Source organism: Miniopterus natalensis, chromosome 19 (genome assembly GCF_054644295.1).
Source record: "Miniopterus natalensis isolate mMinNat1 chromosome 19, mMinNat1.hap1, whole genome shotgun sequence".
NCBI lineage: Eukaryota > Metazoa > Chordata > Mammalia > Chiroptera > Miniopteridae > Miniopterus > Miniopterus natalensis.
In genome coordinates this window covers 29,623,883-29,650,313 of record NC_142099.1, presented here as the reverse complement: position 1 = coordinate 29,650,313, position 26,431 = coordinate 29,623,883, and the positions used below count along the sequence as shown (strand labels likewise).

General features: G+C 41.0%; 2 protein-coding genes across 3 annotated transcripts in view; both read left to right on the top strand.

Annotated features, from left to right (window-relative positions):
* Positions 1-13,195, top strand: part of CR2 (complement C3d receptor 2) — a 29,941-nt gene extending 16,746 nt beyond the window's left edge. For both annotated transcript variants that reach the window (XM_087827982.1, XM_087827981.1), the window contains 13 exons: positions 51-227; positions 317-407; positions 698-774; positions 1,771-2,178; positions 2,560-2,736; positions 2,811-2,898; positions 3,254-3,336; positions 3,913-4,305; positions 5,549-5,734; positions 6,727-6,915; positions 7,554-7,577; positions 8,582-8,657; positions 13,102-13,195. In XM_087827982.1, the coding sequence (XP_087684108.1) occupies positions 51-227; positions 317-407; positions 698-774; positions 1,771-2,178; positions 2,560-2,736; positions 2,811-2,898; positions 3,254-3,336; positions 3,913-4,305; positions 5,549-5,734; positions 6,727-6,915; positions 7,554-7,577; positions 8,582-8,657; positions 13,102-13,195 (2,063 nt within the window). The remainder of the gene's footprint in view (positions 1-50; positions 228-316; positions 408-697; positions 775-1,770; positions 2,179-2,559; positions 2,737-2,810; positions 2,899-3,253; positions 3,337-3,912; positions 4,306-5,548; positions 5,735-6,726; positions 6,916-7,553; positions 7,578-8,581; positions 8,658-13,101) is intronic.
* Positions 13,196-20,310: 7,115 nt separating this feature from the next.
* Positions 20,311-26,431, top strand: part of CR1 (complement C3b/C4b receptor 1 (Knops blood group)) — a 72,429-nt gene continuing 66,308 nt past the window's right edge. Inside the window, exon 1 of the mRNA XM_087828193.1 lies at positions 20,311-20,428. Within this exon, the coding sequence (XP_087684319.1) occupies positions 20,311-20,428 (118 nt within the window). The remainder of the gene's footprint in view (positions 20,429-26,431) is intronic.

The window sequence follows — 26,431 nt, the reverse complement described above, 5'->3', positions numbered from 1 at the left end:
CTTCCTATGCCTGTTGATTACATAAGAAAATGATTCTTCTTTTTCGTTAGATTGCCAAGCTCCCCCTAAAATCCCCAACGGACAAAAGGAAGAGAGACGCGGGACCCGCTATGAGCCTGGAACATCCATAAAATACAGCTGTGACCTTGGCTATGTGCTGGTGGGCGCGGAATCCATACATTGTACCTCTGATGGGATGTGGACACCCTCCGTCCCCAAATGCAAAGGTGCCAGGTTTTGTGTATCCAGATGTTTTGTGGTTTTGAGATTGCCTTGAGCGCATTTCTCATCTTAGTCTCTCTTTTTTTCTTTTTAGTCGCAGAATGTGAACATGTAGGAACACATCTCTATAAAATACCCCGAAATCAGGTTATTAGACCAGATGTTAACTCTTCTTGCGATGAAGGGTGAGTGAGTGCTGGCTCAGCCTGAACTAGGTCTGCCTATCAGTGCACCCTGCAAGCTCTGTGTACGAGTTTACCTCAAAGACCCTTCCCTGTCCGTGTCCCTGGGTCCTGGGCCTGCTGTTTGTCCGTGCGTGGGAACTATGCCTGTGCACTGGGTGATGGAGCTGATGCTGGCTGCAATCTGTTCCTATTGCTTCTTGTCCTGAAAGTGGTGAGTCTGCTGTTGAGCCAAAGGCTCTTGCTCGCCTTGGTGGTCACTAGATGGCAAAATGACATGACTCTGTCTCTAGGTTCCGGCTAGGTAGCAGTGTTTATCAACAATGTCGAGGCACCACTCCTTGGTTTATAGAGATTCGTCTTTGTGACGGTGAGTAGCAAAAATAGCAAACAATCTGAACTAATGTGAGACCTATGCGTGTCCTGGGAGATTTCTGCGTCGGGCTATGTTGTAGGAGTAAGAACATGAGACTCTGTTCCATTAAGTTTGTCAACAGTTTTGCTTTCTACTGTCACCGCTATCTGCTCCAAAGCATAGCTGCCACTTAATTTAAATGTATTCAGTGACTGATCCTCTTTTCTTATTTAGGTGTATAAGATGATGAAAGCAGTGAGTATACGAGCCACAATGCATAATTTGGGGTACACTGTAGATTTGTGGAGAAAAGGGAGGTGGGTGTGGGATCTGAGCTCATGTTCTGTATCTTCTGCTTCGTATGATCTTGGGCAACTTATGTAACTTCTCTGAAACTCTATCCCTCATCTATAAAGTCAGCATGAGACCACAGACTTCAAAGTTATTATAATTAAGCGGGGAAGGCCTGGGGGTGGGGTGGATGCAGGTGGAGGGGATCAATGGGGGGAAAAGGGGACATCTGTACAACTTTCAACAACAAAGGTAAAGTTTAAAAAACTATTACTATCACTACTTTGTAAATGAGAAAATTGCTTGTGAAAAGGTAGATATTCAATCAGCAATAAATATTTTTGGCTAACCTATCACATAACCTCAGCACAAGGTTGGCACTCAAAAATAGCTTAATTCTATGCCCCTGTGCCTTGTACTTGCCTATTGTTTACTTAAAAAGGATTCTCATTTTAATTAATAATTTACTACTGGTCTTTACTGCCTTACAATATGATATTGATGCACATGTTCACTTTAAACAAAGATTTCCATTACAAAAATCTTTCTTATGAAGCCTGTTTAAATTGGAGTTTACATACAAAATGGGTTTTGATATCATCAAAACTTGCCCATATCCTCCAGGAAATGTGATAACAGCAGGCTCATAACCAGCTTCCTGTCTCTACTTTGGTGGCTAATCCTGAAACAGAATTATACAGTCACTTCTCATCTCTCCAGAAATCACCTGCCCAAAGCCCCCTGATATCTACAATGGGAAACACACAGGGGGTTCCTCAGAAGACTTCACATATGGGACCACCGTCACTTATACATGTAACCCTGGGCCAGAAGAAGGAGTCAAATTCAACCTCATTGGGGAGAGCACCATCCGTTGTATAAGCAACCATGAAGAGAAGGGCGTCTGGAGCGGCTCTGCTCCCCTCTGTAAACTTTCCCTCCCTGCTGTTCAGTGCTCACTTCCCCACATCGCAAATGGATTCAAGATATCGGGCAAGGAAGCCCCGTATTTCTACAACGACAGTGTGACATTCAAGTGTGACAATGGATTTACTTTGAAGGGCAGCAGTCAGATTCGTTGCAAAGCCAATAACACCTGGGATCCTGAAAAACCGGCTTGTGAAAAAGGTAAAAAGCCAATGGGGAAAAAAATAAGGTATTTATTTATTCATTCTTACCTCCCATCCAAAACTAGAGGCAGGGAAAAAGTCAACGGGGCACAGAATACTATCTCATTTCTTTCATCTGTAACTATGTTCTACGTGTGTTGTATATGTTTATTGTGTCAATGCCTCTTGTATCCAGAATATATTCAAGTATATAATGAGAGGACCTGTTTAAAGATGTCTGGTTTTTTCAAAAGATCAGAAGGCGTGCAGTAATGAACTGGAGCTTTATGATCTTTGGCTGAAAAATGTAAGGTTGTCTGTTGTCAAGTTTCGTGCACCTAATGTTCTCCAGCAGAAATTCCTCTCTTGTTGGTATTTATGTGGGAAGTTTTCTCTTCAGAGTGCCAGCCCCCGTCTAGGCTCCACCACGGCCGGCATACAGGTGGAAGCAGGGTCCTCTTTGTCCCTGGGATGACTGTAGACTACACCTGTGACCCCGGCTACTTGCTGGTGGGGAACAAATCCATCCACTGTATGCCTTCAGGAAATTGGAGTCCTTCTGCCCCTCGGTGTGAAGGTACTTTCAGTTCCAGAGTTGCCTTTCTCTTTGGTGTCAGGCATGTCTCAGTAATTCCAGCTTTGCTCCTCCAGAAGCACCGTGTCGGCCTGTGGGAGAAGGCGTCCAGGGGCTTCCAGCCGATGCGCAAGTGACTCCGGTTAATAAATCCTGTCAAGACGGGTGAGTGTGAGAGGACCCATTCAGAGAGGGCGTCCGCTTTGTTTTGTGCATGAGATCTACCCTCAGCTTGTCCTGGTGACTCTCTTTAGAGGTTCCTCGCTGCCACACTCACAGACAATATCAGGGTCCAAAGGTCTAAGTGGCATCTCTGACTTGTTAGTTCTTTCTTGACAAGGAAATAGGTTTGCTGTGAGCAACTCTAACCTGAAGGAGTTTTCTTACTTGGAGGGTCAAGGTTTTAATCTCTTTCTACAGAAGTTCTTATGTAGGATTTCCTCTGTATTTGTGGTGTGAGGAGGCGAGGTTTCAGAGATGTGATACTGGGAAGTAGAAATGTATTATAATCTCTCTCCAGGTACCAGCTGACTGGGTACACTTATCACAAGTGTGAAGGTGCTGAAAATGAAGTTTGGTTCCAAAAGATTCCAGTCTGTGAAGGTCAGATAGAAAATTAAAGTTGTAAGTGGGCTAGTAGGGGTTAGAGAGGGCAGGCTGCCTAAGAAGTAGTCTGTAACTACCTCTATAGTCTCTGTATCTTATTTCAGCGAGCCTAAGAAACACCTTTCACAGTTTGGTCAGCACCATCATTGCCAAGCAGAGTTGTCAAGTAGGAACTATTTGGCATATATCTTCTAATTGCTAACGATAATATACATATATATACACACACACACGTATATTATTCTTCAGCAATATATATGTATATGGATATAGTATATATATTGCCCATATTTCTAGTTTATGGTAATAGAGTTGTATTTCTTTCTTCTTATTACTTTATTGTATTTAAAAAATTTTTGGAACAAATATGTATTACTCATATTAGACATATTAATAAAGCTGTTTTAATAAATAACAAAGAAATTTAAAAGAACACACAACGCAGTTTTTAAATCTAAATAATTTTATGTTTACGTGCAACCCACGCAGTTTCACAGTTTTATTTATACTGAAATGACAACTGTCCACCTTGATATACTAGCTGAAGCAGAATTTCCTGAATCTCTTCTATAGCTCTTCGCTGTCCACCTCTACCAATGATTTACAATGGGAGGCACACGGGTGTGATGGCAGAACACTTCCTATATGGAACTGAAGTCTCTTATGAATGTGACCAAGGATTCTCTCTTCGGGGAGAGGAAAGTATTCGATGCATAAGTGATTCTAAAGGACGTGGATCTTGGAGTGGACTTCCCCCACAGTGCTTAAAATTACCTCCTGTGACCCACTGCCCTAACCCAGAAATCAAACATGGATACAAGCTAAATAAAACTCAGTCATCGTATCCCCACAATGCCATCATAGACATTGCCTGCAACCCTGGTTTCATCATGAATGGAAGTAACTTGATTAAGTGTCATACCAATAACAAATGGGTTCCAGGCGTGCCAACCTGTATCAAAAAGGGTAAGTTATCTTAAGACGTTAACTAAGGGATGTTGCTCAGAACAAGGAAAGAGATTCTTAAATCTGCACTTGCCATTTGGGCTAATGAAAAGCATGGAAAAGTTAAGGCAATGATGTTGTTTTATGAGATAACTGCCTGATCTTCTCACCCAATTATTTCCCCCCTTTCCTTTCTAAACGGGCGGAGCAAAAGTACATGAAAGGGTAATGGCTAACTTTCAAAATGATGGTGTCTACAAAAGTTACTGTTCTTATGAAATTAGAATAATAAAAATGCACCTACCACTTTGGGAGGCAAATGTTGGCACTAATATCGCTTGTTAATTTTATACTGAAGGCTGTAATACCAGCCAGAAAGAGAACTTTGGGGTTCCGAGGTGTGAAGCTGGCCCTCAGACCCAATGAATGGTCTCCCTTGTCCTTTTAGTTATCATTCGTGTCAGTGACTAGGTGACTGTCTACCACAGAGGCTGGCAATGAATGACCCAAGAACTGAATTCCGTTCACCAGAACTGTTCTCTCTGGCCAACACAATAGTCTCTTTTTTAAGTGAAACCCATATCCACAGCCCAAGATACATGTAAAACCTGTGATTCAGTGAAGGCTCCCTCTGCTTTCCTGCAAGGCAACAGTTGCCTGATTTGGGCTTTGGCTGTCACTTTCAGAAGGGCAGGTTCTTTCTCCTTTGTCATATCTGGTGGTTGCACTTCCTGGCTACTGTAAGCATTTGAGTGTGTGACCCTTAGACTATAGCCTTTCTTCTATTTAAAACAAAAATGAAATGACACTTTTGGCTGATAAATTACCATTATGGGCTACAACCACTGATGTTTCATTACCTTACTTTTTTTAAAAAAAATATATCTTTATTGATTTCAGAGAGAGGAAGGGAGAGGAAGAGAGAGAGATAGAAACATCAATGATGAGAGAGCCGAATCCCAGGCATGTGCCCTGACCAGGAATCGAACCCTGATCTCCTGGATCCTAGGTGGATGCTCAACCACTGAGCCTACCCAACTGGGCCATTATCTTACTTTTGACATTTTTCTTCAGATCATATAAAACATATGTGGGCAGTAGAAATCTCTGTACAGTGTTTCTTGGTTTGGTGGAATGGATATTACTAGATACCAATTAGTTGGCTTGTTGCCTGCCTTCTTTCTATATGGCTATCACCCACAGATCATGCTGGCTGTGTGCTCCTCTGTGCTAAATTAAAGACCCTTTTCTATTGGCTCCTAAGCCTTTGTAGGATGTCAACGTCCAGTTAAGATCCTCAATGGGAATCACACTCATGAAGATAAGGCTCGATTTTCTCCTGGAATGTCAATCCTGTACAGCTGTGACCAAGGCTACCTGATGGTGGGAGATGCACTCCTTGTTTGCACACATGAGGGAACCTGGAGCCATCCTGCCCCTTATTGTAAAGGTGCATTATCTATTTTTTAATTTTTAAATCAAATTTGTACCAAATAAATATATTCAATTAGGTACTTTCAACTTAAAATCACCAAATAAATGCCTCAAGTAGATCATTTAATTAAATGCATTTAATTGGATTAATGCATTAATTAATCTAAATACCACAAAATAAGAAAAATGACTTAGAGTGTAGTCTATCTGATGAGTGATCACTTATGCAGTCATATAGAAAGTTGAAATGCTTATGTAAATTAAACAACCAAAGTATAGATTGGAATTACACTATGATTAGTTATAACTATGCTTCTGACGAAATACTAATGAAAAAGCACAACTTTTTCAGTGTATTTCCTTTTAGTGATGGTAGAATTATGAATATGTTTTTTACGTTTCAGAATGTCATTTTTATTAGGCATATGGAACATGAGAATTGAGTTACTGTGTAATATTTGTTGAGCACTTTTTGCTGTATGTCTGATACTGTGCACAGCATTTTGAGTGCATTGTCATTTAACCTTTTTGAGAACCATACGAAGTTTGTGCCATTATGATTCCTATATTAGAGATGAAGTCTCAGTAGAATGGAGAGATTTGTAACTTTTCCAAGGTCATACATTAGGAAGTCCTAGAGTCAGGGTTCGTATCCAAAGACCCTCTGCTGAAGAGATGAAAGAAGAAAGGAGGAAGTATGTATGCATACGAAGAACTGGAGAGTAAGAGTCGATGATGATAAATCAGTAATTTATAATTCTTACCCACTTGGCCTTTACAATTTCTCTAACAAGTTGTTAAAATTAACCAGCTATTAGTTTAGAAACTAAAGCACGAGAAAGCAAAATAATCCTAAAGGTTATTGAAAGACACTGAAAGACTCTACCTAGGTTATCATTTTATTTCAGTGAGGTTTTATTTACTGAGAGTGAACTAAGTTGGTTTCATAAAACTTTCCATTAAGAACAGTATCTACTTTGTTGGTAAATTAGATTCCTTTGATTTCAGAGGTAAACTGTAGCTTCCCAGAGTATATGCATGGAATTCAGAAGGGGCTGGAATCTGCAAAAAATTACCAATATGGGGCAGTTGTTACTCTGGAGTGTGAAGACGGATATACTCTGGAAGGCAGTCCCCAGAGCCAGTGCCAGGAGGATCATGGATGGAACCCTCCCCTGGCTGTTTGCAAATCACAAGGTAAGTGCAAGGGGCTTTGTTGACACTTGTCTCACTGGAGAAAAGAGAGGGAGGGATGTCCCTAAATGTGAGGGACTCCTGGGTTTTAAATTGACATAGGCCTGTAACAAGTGGTACAGTAAAGAGACAAATTTGAAGTTGGTTTTCTAGTCTAGAAAAAGAGAAACTTTCTGAGGATGAGGGAAGTAAAGAAAGTAAGTAGAGGAAGGCTAGCTTAATGTCACATTACATTACATTTTGTAAGGAGTTGCTGCTGAGACTTCCCTTATTGCTAAATCACTACTTACCAATTTGACAGGGACCTCAAAAAATATGTTAACAAGCCAGTTATAACAGTTAATATTTTCATTCTAACCTGAGAAATCCCTGTGTGTACTGATTATGTTGGTTTTTTTATTGGTGAACTACTCTAACTTAATTAAAGTGAGAAATGTTTTCAAGTCTAATGAGTTGTTACATAAGAAATGAAGGAAAAGTGGGTAGAATTAAGGTTCAAATTCATCTTTTGAAGTAGACTTGGAGAGATGGGAGTGCTAACTTAGGGAAAGCGCTAACTTCTGGGACATTGCCATGGGACTTTGGACTTCATTGAATCATGCAACTAGACTAACGTGTTCATGATTTTGGATTCTCCTTAGGCTCACTTGTTCCGCTTTTTGGTGGTAAGTTTTCTTAAATACTTAAAAATGTTCTAATGATTTTTTTAAAATAAACTTTTTTATCTTTGAACAGTTTTAGATCATTATTTGATTTTTAACTTTATATTTTGAAGTAATTTCAAACTTAGAAAAAAGTTACAAAAATAGTGTAATAAAAGCTCACATATATTCTTTAATTATTCACCAGTTGTTTACATTTTGCTACTTTTGCTTTATCCATTTATATTTATCAACCTATGTATATCCAAAACATTCTTATCATTGCTGAACAATTTGAGACATCATAGCCTTTACACCTAAATACTCCAGAGGGTAGTATAACTGTTAGTTTTCACAAATTTGATCAAATATTTTATAGAAATGTATATCAAATTTGAGGTCTTATATCCTGCCTGAGTGTTACTAATTTTTTTCTCTTTAACTCATAAGAAGTTATCTTTTTTGGTGTTTACGAAACTTCTAATGTGCCCTTCACATTACAAACTCTCACTTTTGGATAGAGTTCAATCAATAATTAGAACAGCCAGCTACGTCCAGTTTTTAAGTTGAAAGTTTAGTTTACATTAACTCTTGGTCTTTTGCATGATTTGGCACTATCCATATAGGCTGGCTTATTCTGTAGTAGAAAAATATATTTCACAACTGAGAGTTAAATATTGTTAGGTAAAGTCCTGGGATCCTGGTGTCCCAAGCGCCTAATTCTACCCCAGCGGCGAGAATATTACTAATAAAAGCCGGAAAGAACAGAAAAGCCCAACAGAACTTGACTGGAACCCTGTGGTCAAGTGCTTGGTGCTTTAGATTCAATGGGGACTAGACTGAATCAGAAAAACCTTAAGCCCAAGCATGATTAGTTAGGAATTCTATATTTATATAGCTCAGAAAGGGTGACAAGAATCAAACTAACATGCCATGTGCCCCACCACTGGGAAGAGGCCCCAGCATCACTTCAAAACTAGGCAGGTCCCATTTTTCTGGCATTTGATCCTTGCTGTTTTGTCTTCCAGGCCTTTTTGTAGGTTCTCTAGTGCTGCTTTTCTTCATTGGTGTCACCTTATACATGTTATTAAAACACAGAGGACGGTAAGTTCAATGCATGCTTCACCTAGACTCACTAAAGGTTGCAGTTTCTTGCCTGAAACTAAACACAGAAGCACGAGCTACATGAAAGGAACGGAGCGATGCGAGAACTGGAATATGGTATCTCATGCCACACCCGGGAAGCCCTCTCTCTAAGGCCTGGAAAGATATGGAACACTTACTTAAATGATGTAGATTCAGATGGCACATTATAAAACTTCTAGAAAACAAAGGAAAAAAATCCTAGTGGTAACAACTGCAGATATTTTGGTGTATTTCTATCGGATCTTTTTCTTCTATTCTTTTTTCTTTTTTTAAACTGAAATTTTGACATTATAGTCTCCTGCCTTAGTTTTTTATTTTATTTTGCATATGTACATATTTTTGTATCTTTAAATCATGTTTTCTTTTTAATTACATAACAGATTATTGTTCTATTAATTGTATTTCTGTATTGTGGAAATTTTAGGTTGCTTCCACATTTATCTTGATAATAAAGATATGAGGGACACCTTTTAATAAAATTTTCACAAGTACATGTGCTTAGTTCCAGAGCATAGATTCCTAGAATTTCTAAGGGTAGGTGTATGCTGTTTTAAAACACTTAGTAAACGTTGCCAAATGACTTTCCAGAAAATTTGTTCTAGCTTGATCAAATATCAGATTATTAATATATTTGGATAGGTTGTGTTTCTGGAATCTTTTTTCTGCTTCATTGATCTATGTTATCAAGGCCACCTTGTATTTAATCAGTATGGCTTTCTCCTATTATACTATTTGGTGAGTCAGGAATCTCCTCATTATAATTTTTTTTAGGATTTTCCCCTCTATTCTCTTACATTTGTTCTTTCTGGTGATTTTTGGATCGTTTGTCATTTTCTAAAAACAGATATGCTATGATTGCATTTAATTCTATAGATTAACTTGTGAGAAATTGGCATTTTTCTGTAATGTCTTCTCACTCAGAAACATACCAGGCCTTTCCTCGGTTCAAGTAATCTCTCTCTCACTGAGTTGTTTTCATGACTACTTAAGTATATTACTAGGTTTCTATGTTTTGTTATATTATGCTACTATCCAGCTAGACAACTGTTACCAGTTTTTGATTTATTAATTTTTTAATACATTCAAATCTATAATGTTGCTGTAGTGTTTCATGTGATATTTTGTGAGTACACAAAACAAATGCAGTACTTGGAAATTTTGATCAGAAAATGTTCCATATCGAAAGAGATGTTTCAGATGCAATTCAAGAGAGTGTAGACAAGAGGGGAAAGTTGCTCCAGGTAGAAGGAACAGCTTGAGTAAAGACCCAGAAGCTTGTCGTTCCATTGTATATTGTGAGAACTACGTAAGCAATTTGACATGACTTGGAAACAGTGTGTGTGAGTGTGTTTGAAGGTGAAGGTGGCATAGGTTAAGGTGGAGGCAATGGAATAAAGTCCCCTCTGACACATAAATTTTAAGGAAATTACAGAATATTCTGACGTGTCAAGGATACATTATTAGCAAATGGCACCATCATGTATCAGCCTGGGATATTCTGTGTGATAAGTTCTTCTTTTTTTTTAAAATATATCTTTATTGATTTCAGACAGAGGAAAGGAGAGGGAGAGAGAGAGAGAAACATCAATGATGAGAGATTCATTGATCGAGCCCACAACCCGGGCATGTGCCCTGACCGGGAATCGAACCCCGATCGCCTGGATCCTAGGTCGACGCTCAACAGCTGAGCCACGCCGGGCCGGGTGTGATAAGTTCTTGAGTCTCTGTACATGGCAGTGTTAGGGAGCATAAGCAGGTGAAGTCTTAACAAGTCTCAAATTCTAGTAGGGGTGACTAAGTCATATCACCCCAAACATGTCACAGACAAACTCCAGCAAAATTTCTTTAAAATACCAAGTCACCTGGTGCCACCTGATTCTGTTCAGTTGTATGATGCCTCCTGTAGGCCTCAGGCATGAAGGGGTTGCGCTGAAACACTGCAGTGATGGCATCTATGAACCCGGGGAGTCCGTTCTAAGCCTAGGAGGGCCTGAGCATGGCAGGGTCTACAGTTGACACGTAGTTTAGACTGTCGTGTTTACCAGAGGATGGTGTTGTGAGCAACTTCAGGGGAGAGGGCATTCTGTGACCAAACAGGATTGGGAAATACTGCACACTGTATTTTTCCCATGGAGATTCACAATCACCATGAGAGTAATTAAAGTCCTATAATAAAGAATCCGCTTGCATGTTTTTAAACCAGTGTTTCTCAAACTAATTAGATTACATAACTCTCCCCCACACACACACACACATACACATAATGCTTTTAACCACCCTTGGAACTAATGTTCATTTAACAGACATTTGGGGAATCTAGGAAGGTGGTCAGGAGCTAGATCATCGAAAGCCTTCAGGCCATAACAAGGAGTTAGGTTTTATCCTGTAGGAACTTAAGCGAGCAAAAAATATATTCAGATTTGCTTTTCCAAAAGAAGGGCAGGATTGGGCCATCAGCCAAAGCAGCAGTAGCAGGGATCCAGAGGATGGAAAGATGCAAGAGGTATGTTCACTACTGAGGGTCCTGTTGAAAGTAGGGAGAAGGGGGCACAGAGAGTGAGCCAAGTGGAGGTCACTGGGTGGTCCTAGTGCTTCACTAAAAGGGGAGAAGGGCAGGTTTGTGGGGAACGATGATTTCAGTTCTGGCCATGCCACTTTGTGGCATCTGTGATGTAGGACTCAAGAGAGCCTGGACTCAGGTAGCTGACATTTAAATCACAGTCAGAGCTTTGGGACCAAAAATTACATAAGAAGTAAAAATAGGGATGAGAAATGGTCACAGAAGGACAGAAATCCTTAAAAGGCAGGAGGGGAAGGAATAGTCAGAGGTAGGAGGAAAGCTAAGAGGCAGTAGTTTCACAGAATTCAAGGGGAAAGAAAGTCTCAAGAAAACAAAATAGGAATGTTATTTGCATGGCTTTCCTCCCAGGAAGTTAGAAGATAATTTTAGCCAAGAGTTATTAGAAATTTAAAGAAATAGAGAATGTGGTCTCTATCTCTTTCCTTCACCCTCCTTCCTAAGTTTGCTATCAGGACGTGGCATGTGTAGGAGTATATGCAGCCTTTGGAAATGCTACCAGCTCACATAATTCATAATTTTCCAGTCTGGTTATTATTAAGTTTATTAACATAATCGCATCACATGCTATTAAGTGCCTCAAGTGATATTAACCAAACATTTATGTTAAACTAAATTCCTAAGCATCACCCTCTTGTTTTATTGCCATTTTCTAACCAAATTCAATTTATTTTTTGATAGTTGGTATAGATATTTCATTTGCCTTAAATACTTTTTGTAAATGACATGAGTAATCACTTAAAAATGGATGTCTTGTAACACAATTAAATATTTATAAAAGCAGCCTAAACATTTGAAGGAGAAACTGTGCTATTCTTTACTAGGCATCTAAGATATTGTGATAAAATCTAAATAAAATCTATCACATCGACCTAACATTACCATTTTATAATATTATTAATGGATTTTCCTATAAGCTGACCTCTTAAATATGGTAATTAAGGACATATTGTAAATAACCCTAGAAGTAATCTTTTCTCCCAGTAATTTGACAATACTTTATTTCAGAGTTCTAAATGATATTATAATAACATCTTCTTGTCCTTTGCTAATTTCAGCAAAAATGGTTTTAGAAGCACAGCAAAGTATATGTGCCTTCAAAGAGGAAAAGTAAAAATATCCTCTTAAAATCATTTAAAGCTTTCAGTGATGTATGACTTTGTAGTAAATATCAAACATAAAAATTTCCTTTTAAATTAGATTGGAAGATTGTGTCCCAAAAAGGTAAATCGATGATGATATCCTTAAAAAAAAGCTTTGCTCTTTTTTTCAAATTGAACATCATAGTTATTAGTAATTAAGAGTCCTACCAAAGTCTGGCCTGTGTGGCTCAGTGGTTGAGCATTGATCTAGGATCCAGGAGTTCTAGGTTCAATTCCCGGTCAGGGCACTTGCCTGGGTTTCGGGCTCCATCCCCAGCGGGGTGGGGGGGGTGCGGGAGGCAGCTGATCAATGACTCTCTCACCATTGATGTTTCTATCTCCTTCTCCCTTCCTCTCTCTGAGATCAATAAAAATACATATTTTTTTTAAAAAGAGTTGTACCAACAAAACAAAAAAATCCTGGATCTGAAGTAAACCTGTGTAATATCAACTTTTGACTTGGACATATAGCACTCTAGTCAATCATTTCTTTTTATGGCCCTTTCCAAAAAACAATAGGGGTTATAGTGATTATTTTATAGGCTACTTAGGACAAAAAAGTGGAATCATACAAGAAAAGTACTTTCCATGTGCTGGGAATTATGGGAAAAAGGCAACTGTTGCATCTTTATAATCATGGCAATGAGCAAAGAGTTTACTCTTCTCCCCTCTTTCCACTTAGCCATTATTATACAAACACGAGGCCCGCCGAAGGGGATCTTCGTTTAGAAGCACGGGAAGTCTATACTATTGACCCATACAACCCAGCAAGCTAACCGGAAGATAAACAGGTAGCTAATGAAACTAAAATGTCTTTTACTAATTTCTATGTCAAGATGTTTTCAAATTCTATTTATCAGTAAGCACAGTGCTAAGTATGTATGGGTCTACTGCCCAGCTTTGAAATAATCTTTCATAGAAATTGTTAAAACATTTGCATCATATTGCCAATTAATATTCCTGTAATTTTCTTATTCATTTATCCATTCAACAAATACTGAAGACACAGCAAAATGATTAAGAATACTATAAATAAGAAGACGGTAAGAATTATAAATACAAATAAAGCAAGGAAAGGGGATAGAGAGGGAAGGGTAGTTGGAAGGGAAGACCTCACTAAGAAAATGGCATTCGAACAAGACTAGATTGAAGTAAGGAGCCTGCCATGGGGGAGGGGGGAGAACATTCCAGAGAGAAAGAACAGTGAGTGCAAAAACCATAGGTGTTGTGTGCATGCTGTGGCCAGTGTGGCTTCTGTGGACTGACCAAGGGAGAAAGTGGCAGAGATGAAATCAGAGAGGTAAGGGGAGGAGGGAGAGGATGACCCATCATGTAGAGCCTGCTAGGTCATTGAATGACCTCGGTGTTTATTCTGAGCTGGGAACCGTTGGAGGGGTGAGGGGAAAAGCTGCTGTGTTATGAAGAGAGTGCAGGAAGCCAGTGGCAGAAGATGGGGAATCCGCGAGGACTCTGCCACAGCATCCAGGCCAGGAGCTGTCAGTGGCTACCACCTCGCTGGTGAGAAGGGATCAGGTTCTGCATACACGTTTAGCATAGTGACAGTAGGATTGCTGACAGTTTGTAACAGAATATGAGAGAAAGGGAAGAGTCAGTGACAATGCCGGCATATTTTGGCCTGAAAAACTGGAAGGAAACAATTGCCATTAATTAAGATGCCTGAAAATGTGAAAGCAGGATTGGGGAGATAAATTGGAGTTCCACTTTGGAGATGTTAAGTGTGAAATATCAAATAGTCATCCAAGTACAAGTGTCAAGAAGGCAGCTAGCTACGTGAACAAAATGGGTCCAGGCTCGAGATAACTCCTGCTATTTAAACTTTGATTTGTACCAATGCTGCCTACTAAGCAGAAATTATCTATTTCAGAGTGCCTTCTTGCTTGGAATCCAACTGAACATGGGTCGGAAAGAAACCATTTGAATATCAGCAAGCCTGTTTGTACAGGCTCCACATCAATGAAATGATTTCATGAGCTGTAACTTCCAATGGCCTTATTCTCAAGCCCCACAAAGAAAGTCTGCTCAATGATAAAGATGGGAGCCCAGTTTCAGTGCCACGTGCTCTTCAAGGAGTTTTTGAAGCCTCATCTGCTATGTGCCTGGAGCCAGGCTATGACTGTAAACAATTACATAGTTCTGAAGTGTGACCTTTTAAAGGAAGGCACTAAAATGAACTGTCCTTATATATAGGCTCTTCTTTTTTAACAATCATCATACTTACTGTTACCACATACTTTTGGTGATAGTGTGGTTTTAATTATTTAGTCAGAGTATGAAGCATTTCCTATAGTTTTCATGGGACTACCTGTTTAGAGAAGGCTGATTTTATTTTAACATTGGTTTTTCTTCTCAGACGCAGTTAAACATTTCACTTTTATTTCCACTTGATTTGTTTTTCTCACACTATATGCTTTGTGTTTCCATAATCAGTAATTCCAACTCAACAAGTTTTTTCTTTTAATTATAGGAATGAAGCTTTAATGCCAGAGTTTTTTGTATACAATTCAATCTTTAGATATAGTCTTGGTGGTTTTGTCAGAAGACTTGGTTGCTCGTCAGTGTTATTTAATGTGTACATTAGATATTCAAATAAATTTTATCTTTAAAAAATACTTGCCTTATACAGCTTTTTGGTGGAGTCAATGTACTCTTGAATAACAGACATAGTCTTAGAGTTTTAGAGTTCCTGACTTGACATGATGAATTCTGAATCCTATTAGTCATTTTAGCCAAACTCTCAACCCACAAACTCAATTCCCTCATCCTCAAGACTTTCTCTTCTATTGTCTAGTCAACAGCTATCCCCAGTCGTCCTTCCCCCTCCCCCTTCCTCCCCTCTCCCCCTCTCCCTCCCCCCCCCCTCCAAGCTTATCTCTACCCTCTCATCTCTACCATTTCCACCAACCACTTTTCAGACAGCACTGTTCTCTCCCATCCCGGTTTCTTCCAGGACATTGCTCCATCAGTTATACCCTCTCTCATCGCTGGCTCCTTTCTACCTGAAATCCTGCTCAAGCCAGTACCATTCATCTGCAAGTGACAGAATTCCATCACACACTTCTTTGGATCAAAAAGGGATTTTATTATATCCAATGGCAGAAAAGGTCATGGGTGAAGCTGGCTTCAGTCAAAACAAGGATTAAATATTCAAATCATATCCTCAGGAATCTGTTCCATCCCCTGGTTCTGCTTGTCCCTGCTGGCCATTCTGTAGTCAACACTCCCTAAAAACTGACAACGCCAAGCGCCTACCTCTTCAGCTTAGCATTGCAGCAAAAGAGCTTCTCCTCTCCAGGAACTCCTTCAAAAGTCCCTTCATGCCCAGCCTGTGTGGCTCAACAGTTGAGCATGGACTTATGATCCAGGAGATCATGGTTCGATTCCCGGTCAGGGCACATGCCCAGGTTTCGGGCTCGATCCCCAGAACGGAGCCTGCAGAAGGCAGCCGATCAATGACTCTTTCATCATTGATGTTTCTCTCTCTCTCCCTCTTCTTTCCTCTCTCTGAAATCAATAAAGACATATTTAAAAAAAAAAAAAAGACTCTGATTTATCAAAAAAGGTCACATGTCCCCAACTGAACCACTTACTAGGGCCTGGGCAGGGAAATAGCAAATGACAAGGCCTGAGCTACCTAACCAGGTTTGGAGCTGTGATAGGATTGATCTACCTCAGTGGTTCTCAGGTGGGGCCATCAAGTTCCCCCAGAAGACATGGGCAATGTCTGTAGACATTTTTGGTTGTTACAGCTGGAGGAGGGGAGTGTTTTGGCATCTACTGGGTGGAGGCCAGAGATGCCGCCAAGCACCCCATGGTGCACAGGGCAGCCCCCCACAACAAAGAATTAGCTGGTTCAACATGTGAACGGTGTCACAGTGGAGAGACCATGGTCTATGTGAACCACATGGAATTAAGTGAAAATGGGAATTTCTCAAAGGAATAATCAAGAGGCCAGTTCCAGACAAAAAGGCCCACTTAAGGTAACAAATATGCTTCACATCCACCATCTAAAAACAACTCCTCCCCAAACCACCCACATTTCTCTTTTAATCTATCTCCTTCTCTTTATCAGTGCATTAGCTGAAAAAAATAGTTAGCCATCGCTACCACAATCATTTCAATCATTCATTCAACAAATAATTAGGTTCATTCTTTGGTATGCTAAGCAATGTTTTGGGTCGTGGGATGCAGCACTGATAAAAGGACAGTCCTCATGTGGCTTTTACTCTAGTGAAGAGAGACAGACAATAAGGAGATTGCCAAACAGTAATACAACAAAAATTATAAGTACAATATTTTAAAATGTATAAAGTAGTGAAAGAGGGGAGAAAGTTCAATGGATGTGCAATTGTTAATTATGGCCAATGAAAGTTTCACTGATGGGGGTCACATTTGAGCAAAAGAACTCAAGCTGAGGGGGACAGTCATGCAGATAGATATCTGGTTAGAAAGTGTTCCAAGTAAAGGACATTAGAAGGAAAACAAGGCAAACTGAAATAATGTGTCTGCATGTTTATAGTCAAATCCATTACAAAGGGGGAAATAGTGATGCTGAAGATTCCTGGAGTGATGTTTTTGAGAAAGTGAGAGTGTATGATCGGTGCTGCACTAGAGGTGGGCCTTAGATAGTGGTATGAACAGTATAACGATACTAATAGGAGATAAAGAGCTATATAGGCCAGATACAGGTCTTGGGGTGAAGTGATGAGAGAAGTTTGTGGAAATTCTCTCTGATTGCTTCTATTTTCTCTGAAGCAAAGAAATAAAGGTATAAACAGAGATTGAGTATGCTGTAGGAGACATCTTAATTCAATGTCAATATAAAAAATATGAAATAGTCACTTAGGAGAATGACAGAGTAAGTGGACTAGGCAAATACGTAGGAACACCTGGCAGCAACACAATGGTCCATTTGAAATGGGTCGTCTTTAAAGGAAGACTAGTCATCATGGATACATGTTTTTTTTCTGGCCACATTCCGCTTCTTGCGTACAGAGGCAAAATTATGGAGAACTGACTTTAACCAATATTATTGTTTGTCTAATGCATATAATAAAACGAGAGAAGGGCAAGGGAGCTGAGGTTGTATGCAAGATAGTATTACAGTGATGGACCATGGACTTTAATCGGCTAAGGCTGAAAGTGAGGACACTAAGGGAATTTGAGACTGAAAATGACGGTGAGATCCATGGGTTGTAGGTACTGAGAAATACAAAGATAGTTGGGTCAGGGCAAAATAGAAGGACAGGATTGCTGGTTTGACAGTAGAATGGTTGAAACTCTGGAGGGGTTGTAGCTTAATGAAGATGAGATCTAAGATACTTCCATGGACCTAAGTGGCAGAGTAGAGCAAAGGACAAGATCATTGACAGAGAAGATCAAGGCACTGAAAAGCCAGGTATTTGAAAATAGCATCTCTGTGAATATGGAGTCACTGAGGACTACGAAGGCAGGAAGAGTGGGAAAGGTTGCTAGGAGCTAGGAGCTAAAACCTTCAAGGAATGAGGGGAGAAAGCAGATGCTAGGAGATCAGTGCTTTTAGGTGGTAATGAGTGGTGCATTCTGATAGCATGTGATGTGAGGCTGGGGGATTGAATCTTTCGTTCCCCTTTCATCAGCCTCCTGGGCATGGCTGCTTCTTCCATTGCTCTGTTGAGAACAACTTGAAAGGATAAGAGAACTTTGAGAGAATGGTATTGGGTGTAGTACAAAGGAGGTGCAATAAATGATATGATCCATGTAGATATTTCTTACAGGAGAGTCTTGGAAGAGAGACTAATGAAAATTAATGGAAAATAAAAAACATACCTTGAGTTTGGGACACTGTCCTTTCTCAGCTAGTGAGGGTAGGCGCTGAGACTTGAGTAGGAGGAAACAAATGAAGTTAGACAGTGTTCTGGAGTCTTTATGTGAGTGAAGGCTAGGCATGCTGAGTTAGATAGGTTTGCTGGACTGTGGGTCTCCATTCATGAAGCTGCCCTGAGTATAGCTTTCTACCTTGAGTGTCTTTGCTCCACCACAAGTCATAGCTCTGGATGGAGAAGAAAAGAGTTGACACATTTACCGAAATATCTGCTACAATATCTTTTCGAGCCTCTTCTTGCTCTACAGCATTTAATATTTGGAATCCCTCCACTCTCCACAGAACTCATTCCAGCTCTTGCTTTAGAAACAACTGGCTCTTGTTCCTAATAATTTTGAAACCTGGGGTTCTTGTCCCAGAGGCTAAAGACCTCTAAAGCATCATGGCTAGAACTGACTCTATACAACTGGTTTCCTTTGTAATCTCATGTACTTTATTTTATGCATTTAAAAATAATTCTGAGAAAGCATCCATAGGCTTGACCAAACAGGTAGAGAGATCCATGGTACACAAAAATGTTCAATGCTTCCTCTTGTCGGGCCTTTCTGGAAGTCCAGCTTCATAATCGACAAAAAATCCATATTGCCAGCATTTTCCTAGAATATTCCCATACCCCTTGGACCTCAACAAACTCCATCTCTTCCATACCCAAGGCTTTCTCAATTAAAAAACCAAAACCTTTTACACTTTTCCTTGACCCAGCAACCCTCCGTCCCTATTAGTTTACTGTTGCTGCTGTAACATGTTACCTTGTAGGTTAAAATGACACAGATGTATTGTTTTATAATTCTGCTCAGAAGTTCAAAAAGAGTCTGACAGGGCTAACATCACGGTGTTGGCAGGACTGGTGCCTCCTGAAAGCTCCATGGGAAAGTCCCTGACTTGCCTTTCCCAGCTCCTAGAGGGGCCGACGTTCCTTGATTTATGGCAGCATCATTCCAGCCTCTGCTCCAGCCGTGGCCCTCTCCCACTCTGATCTCCTGCCTCCCTCTAGCAATGTGATTACGTTACCCACCCAGAGAAGTCAGAGTCATCTTCCCATCTCAAGTTCCTCAATTTAATCACATCTACAGATCTTTCATTACGTCAGGTAACATATTTACAAGTTCTAGGGATTAGGACGTGGACATCTTTGGGGAGCCATTATTCAGCCTGCCACATACCCCCATGAACTCTTTATCCTATGCTCCAAATATTCCCCCCCCATATTTTTTATTTCAATAAATGGTAAAACCTTTCCTTTAGAACCCTGAGGCGAATTATTGATTTTACTTTTCTCACCACTAACTTTAAGAAAGGAAGTAAGCAACATCCAATGCACAAGCAAATTTCGTTCCTTCCACCTCCAGCATCTTTTAATCGACCACTTTCTCCCCAGTCTAGGCCACCGTCAAACCTAACTTAATGAAGGCAAAGCCTCCTTGCTGGTCTCTCCCTACACTATTGCCTTATTCCAATCCAGTCTCCATACTCCAGACAGAAATATATTTTTTAAAATTCAAATCTGATGTAGTCGCTCTTTAAAAACAATAATAATTTTTTTTAAAGTCCGTTCTTTATAGTCCCTGTGCGCTGTACATGTCGTCTGCAACTGTCGCTTCAACACAAACAGCCGGCATTTCAGGAGCTGAGCTACCCACGCAAATTCTTGCAAAGGGCAAAGGGCGGGTAGGAGAGGGAGGCCGCGGGGCCGGCAGCAGCCCCCGCGCCCGGCCGGCGCATCCAGGCGCGCAGAGCGCCCGGAGGAGCCCAGGCTCTGCTCGATTTTGTGCCTGCGCACGGGCCCCTAAGGTGGTCTCTGGAAGCCAAACTCTCTAGAAAAAAAAAAAAAAAAATGCAAATTGGGAGTAGAAAAGACCTCGCCCATTAAAGGGGAAATTGCGGTCAAAAGTTTTCTGTCCCAGCAGCACAGCCGCGCTCCCCAGGCCCCGGGGCGCAGCCCGACTGTGGTCTCCCATGACCTGGATTTCCTTCCAGCGGACCGCGGGTTACTAGAGGTGCCTGGGCAAGATGGGAGCGTCTTCTCCAAGGAGCCGGGCGCCTCTCCGGCCGCCGGAGCCCCTTCTCTCCTGCTTCGGAGGAGCCCCCCTGGCGGTTCTGGCGCTGCTCGCGCTGCCTGCAGCCTGGGGTGAGATGCGGCCGGGCGCGCGGGTGCTGGGATTTCCTTTGCGGTGGGCTAAGCTTGCGAGGGAGCGAGGGGTCCCCTCTATGTCCGCAGACCCCCCCTCGCCTCTGGGTAGCGGCCGAGCTCCCGTCCGCAAGGTGGGGCTCCGTGCGCCGCGCAGAGCAGAGCGCAGGGGCCGGGGGGCCGGGCGCGCCGGGGATTCCTCGCCTTCTCTGCTCACCGCGCGTGCCAGGGGGCCTGGCGCTTATCCTAGGGCAAGAAAAGGGGCATGCAAATCCGAGCCATCCAGGGGGGCTCATCTGAGAAACTTCTGAACTGGGAGGAAAGTTGCCACCCCTGCCCGCGCCTGTTTCCTCGCCTGTGCCATGAGGGCAGCGATATACCCGCCTCGCGGTGTTGCTCCCCAAATGGCATGAAGAATGCGAAGGGTCTGTCTAGCACAGGGCCTGTCAGTCCATCCGTTTCTGTTCCCGGCCACTAGCTCTGCGCTTGGTTCCTGAGGGTGTTGGACAAGCAGCGCCGGGGGCGCAGCTCGCACCTGCAGCCCGCCCTGCCCCCGGCTGTATCAGCCCAGGCGCTCCCGAACCTGCGCCTCTGTGCCGGCCGTGAACTTGAGCGCCTGCTTTAGGACGGCGCCGGTGCGGGGGCCTGGGGCCCCCAGAGCTAGCGGAGCCCAGCCCGCAACCCAGGCGCAGCTCCCCTGGGCAGAAGGGCCCCTGGAGGTGTTTACCAAGCGTCCTGTTCCAGCCCTTTGTTTAGTACAAAACAAAGCCTATTCTAGCTATGATGGAAATTTTGAGGTCACACCTTCCCTTCCTTCCTTGCAACCTCAGATCGGTAAACAAGTTCAATGAGAAGCTGTCCCTTCTAATTTTTTGGTTTTTCCAGAAGACTTCTCAGCCGCGGAGACTCAGCCTCTGTGCTGGGCTCGTACCTTTTTGTCCAGCATCTTCTCGACAACTGAGCTTGCTCTTCGCTGTCACTAGACACTCTGCGTTCACTATTGGATGCCCCCTTCCCTTCTAAGCGTGTGGGAAACAGAAACCCAAGTTTTCATAAAAGCTGGTATTAATAGTTTACCTCCTTAGGCATCAGAAAGTAACCTGTAAGGCGAGGAGGTGTGATAAAGCCTAAAGTTGGGTTTTCGGAAGAGAAGTATCCCCAGGACGTTAAGCAATCTGTTGTCAGTGCTTAGAAATCGCTGTGGACCTCCTGGGCGTCTGGGTCCCTTCTTAAGGCAAGGTCGATATAGTTTGCCCGTGTTAACAATCCCAGGCACTATTAACTGCAACAACAACAAAAATTGTTTTTATTAAGGTTATCACAATAATCTCCTAATGTGGAACAGCCTAAACTAAACTACCTAGCAATTTACTTGCCAAAGTAATTGAGATAAAGAAACTACTGATGGAATGCTGGCGATGTCACAGCTCTTTGGAGTTGAAAACAAGTGTGAGGGAGCTATGCCTCCAAGGTGGATGCATATAGGCCTAGGGTGGTGAGATTTTATGAAATCTCTGTCACTAGGAGACCAGGGTTCTAGTTTGTCCAGCATCTCCCGCAAGTCAATTAGCATCCCTAGCTTTCAGTGTCCACGAAAAATGTCCAGTAAAATGAACATAATTGACATCCTGTTATCTGAGAGGGCTAATGCAAAGCTTACATGAGGAAGTATATGTGATAGTGTTTTGTAACCCGAAAATCCCCGTGCAGATCTAAGAAGCCTTGATTAGGAAGTCACACATGACCACCTAAAGGTCGAAGGATGACTGAAAAGGAGGCATCTCAGCGCCAGTGATCAGAAAAGGCTGAGTGGAAGGAGCTCAGCTTAAGCAGCATTTAAGGAGTGGATCCAAAAGACAGTTGTACCAGATGATCCACAGGGATATTTGATTTATATAAAAATTAGCACACCAATGAAGCATTACTAGTGTTTGATATAAACAGTCTCTGTCGCCCTCTCCTGGTCCTCAGGTCAGCCTGCTGAGTAGAGATGCTGAGTAGGTAGGCAGGAGAGGCGTCTGGTCTGCTTGCTGTGTTTTGTGACATATTTCAGTTTACATATGCTCAGGTGAGGTGTATGGTTTCCTTTGCTTAGTTTTATCTAATGTAACTTCAAAATTGTCGAGCTTAGAAACACCGAGTGAAATAATTCTAATAAGGTTACCTGAAGCAAATAAGAACAGATGTGGAAGTCATCACCAGCGAGTTTGCTTGTAGCACAGAATAAACCGACCTGCCTTGAAGGGAAAGTTCAAATCAGGAGTATTTGAGAGTAGACTGTGCCGTCCAAGGCAGAAACCTACAATGGCAATATGCACCAGCGGGAATGGCTAAAATGTTAAAAACCAGCCATGCCGAGTGCTTGAAATAAGATGAAGTCACAGGAATATCACATGCTGCTCATTGGTAAAATGATAGAACCACTTTGAAAAACAGCTTGGCCATTTCTGAAAATATTAAAAACACATTATCATATGACTAAGCATGTTGCTCATCAATATTTAATCAAGAGAAATGAAAGCATATGCCCACACAAAGACTTGTGCATGAACTTTCCTAGCAGGTTTGTTTGTACTATCCAACAACCAGAAACAATTCAATGTCCTTCAGTAGCTGAATGGATAAAGTAAATTAAGGTATATTCATACAGCTCAAGATTACTCAGCAAAAAAAAATTTTAAAAATTTATATATATATATAAAACAACCTGATGAATCTCAAAATATTTATGCTATGTGAAAGTTGGCCAGAAAAAAAAAAGAATACAAACTGAGTGGTTCAGTGTATAGGAAATTCTAGAAAGTCAAATCAGTTTGTAGTAAGAGGAAGCAGGTGGGGGTTACTTAGAGACAGAGATCAGTGGACTACAAAGAGCGTGAGAAAACTGGGGAGTGTGATGAAATGTTTGCTGTCTTGATTGTGGTGATGATTTCACCATGCATACATATGTCAAAAGTCATCAAATTGTACACTTAAATACTTTTCAATTGTTGTATGTAATATATCTTAATAAAGCTATACAAACTCTTTTTTAAAAAACGATGATGGATCTTGAGTTTATCGTAGGAACTCATCATAATTGGAGAGGTTGGCAATAAAGGAGGGCAAGGAAACTAGACAAAGCTTTCTCCCTTTTCATTGGGGCTGTTATCCAATTTCGCATTTTTATTATTGCCTATGCTATTCCTAGAACTCAGGGAAGAATTTTAGGTAATTAAAGAAAAGGGTTGCCATTCCAAGAATAGCTATTCCGTTTGCTATGTTGCTTTAGATTTCTTTCAGTCCCCTCCTTGTGAGCTTTGCAGTGACAGTCAGAGGAGCTCCACTTGGAATCTCTTCCCTTGTCCAGCATCAATGGGTGAGACAAACATCAAAATTACATTCATCGCACATATCAACCAGAGAAAAGGTGAACGTATAGCATTTGAAACCACAGGGATTGTTGCTTACTTGGTAGATTTTTACTGTTTACCACAGTGGTTCTCAAAGTGCTGTTATCTAACCAAAAATCACCTGTGAAACCTTAACCATATAGGCTCATGGCCTGTAACCAAGACCCACTGCATCAGAGCTTTTAGAGATATAGCCTGGATTCTTGACGTTGTTGTTTTTTTTAAGTTTTGTAGGCAATTCATCATTTACTTCTGCGTTGAAACAAATATGCAGTGAGTGTTAAGCCCTTGGAGTAGGTGTAAGTTTAGAGGAACAAGAACCATGGAGTCTTGTCTTTATATTATGAACGCCTGATGTGCATGTCTTATATCTGTTTAAAATAGATATTTTAAAATCACACAAGTCTAAAAAGCTCAACGTGCAATAAGAGATATAAAAGAAAAAGAAAAACATCTGATTGGAAATTATTATGGGGTAGAGGGAAGCAGTTTAGATTTGAAATCCTTAAGAGGGCCAGGGAAGATATCTGTAAAGAAGTGGCACTTAGCAGAGACCTGCAAGAAAAGTGGACATGGCTTGAAGATAAAAGCAAATCACACAGGAAGGAGAGCAGAGACAGGAGAAAGAACATATTGTCTTAAACTTAAGGAAGGGGAAAGCTCAGTTAGAGGACAGAGTGTCAAAAGACAGGCAAGAAACCCAAGCCAGCGCATCCTTGCTTAACAACTGGGCTTCAATAAGGAGAATGTATGTGATAGATATAGGCTGTCTAATATTAGAGAAAAATAAGGAAGACATTGAGCTTTCTTGGACCACCATTCTTTGCTTAAGTAGGGTGCACAGAGTAAGTCCCCTAATTCTTGTCAAAGCCATTAAGCAGGGAAAAAAACAACTTAGCAATCATCCAAGCCTAAGGACTAGCTAGATGCACTTTCTTCAGAAATCTTCATATCTGTCAGAGGTCTGGTGGGAACCATGCTAGAGCTCACGAATTGTAAAGATTAAATCCCAGGCTGAAGCTGGGACACACATTCAGGAGAGCTTCTGAGATCACAGGTCACTGACCCTCCAGTGTTTTCCCAACAAAACAGGCTTATTCCAAACTAGCTCTGCACACAGAGCAGGAAATAAACTCTTGGAAGCAAAGTGAGCATGCCCACTTCTGCAGAATATTTGACTCTTCCTGTCAGCATTTTCCTTGTCTATAAATAATAACTATACGACTAGTTACCAAATGCCTTCTATGTGGTAGGTGCTACTAAATGCTTTGCATTTTGACTCTACCAGCAAAACTACCAGGTAAGTAGTATCATCAGCTTTCTGAAGATGAAACTGAGGCTCAATGAGATTAGCAGCAGGTCAGAGGCTTCAAAGCTAGTAAGTAGAAGACATTGGTTTCAAGGCCAGGTTTCTATGAATTCAAAGTTTTCAACACTATATGCCATTATCTTCTGTATTAGTTTTTTACTGCTGCTGTAACAAATTACCACAAATATAATGGCTGAAAGCAGTGATTGTCAACCAGTGTGCCGCAAGAATTTTTAAAACATACCAGACTATTTAGTCAGGGCCACTGACTTCTTTTCCCTTATATTGTCAAATGAAAAAATGACAACAGCCTCTACAACAATAGCTGGTGTGAATGAATTAAAATTATACCTTTTTGTCTCTCAAATCTGCCCCAAATTTTTTTTTTCTTGTGCCACAGAATTTTAGTAATTAGTTTATGTGTGCCATGAGATGAAAAAGGTTGAAAATCACTGGCTTAAAGCAACAGAAATTTATTCTCTTACAGTTCAGGATGTCAAATCTGAAATGAGTTCATAAGACTGTGTTCCTCCTGGAGGCTCCAGGACAGCATAGGTTTTCTTGGGTTTTTTTCTGTCTTCCAGAGTCTGCCTCCATCCTTTCGGCTCGTGGTCTCCCTTTCCACCTTCAAAACTAGCAATGTAGCATCTTTAAATCTCTTTCTTTGACAGAGATTTGGTCCTTGGCTTCCCTCTTATAAAGACCTTTCTGATTATATTTAAGACCCACACAGACAATCCAAGATAATTTTCCCATCTCAAGATTCTTAATGACGTTTGCAAAGCTCTCTTGCCATATTATGTAACATCCACAGGCTCCAGGGACTAGGGTGTGGATGTCTTTGGGAACTCATTACTTAGCCTACCACACATGTCTACACAGATTTTCAAAATCTTAGCTGAGTCTGTTGAGGTTGCCCATTGCCATTAGGTCCCCCTTAGTAGCAAATGGTTGTAGCCCAACAACCTGCAGTGTGTGCACTGAATATGACTAGTGGGAGTTTAAAATATGTGTAGAATTTAAATATGTGATAATGATAGAACAAAGGACAGGAGGAAAGTAAATGGAGTTAGAACTTTTAACGCTTCTTGCGTTATTGGGGAAATAATTGTTAATTACAGGTTAATATGTTAAGAATGCATGCTTTCTTTAAAGGAACAATAAAAGAATGTGTAACAAATAATGTAATAAAAGTAACAATAAAATAATAAGTATAACTGATAATCACAAAGAAGGCAAAATAAAAAAGAATAAAAAACATAAGACAAAAAGTAAATAGTAAGATGGTAGATCTAATCTCAA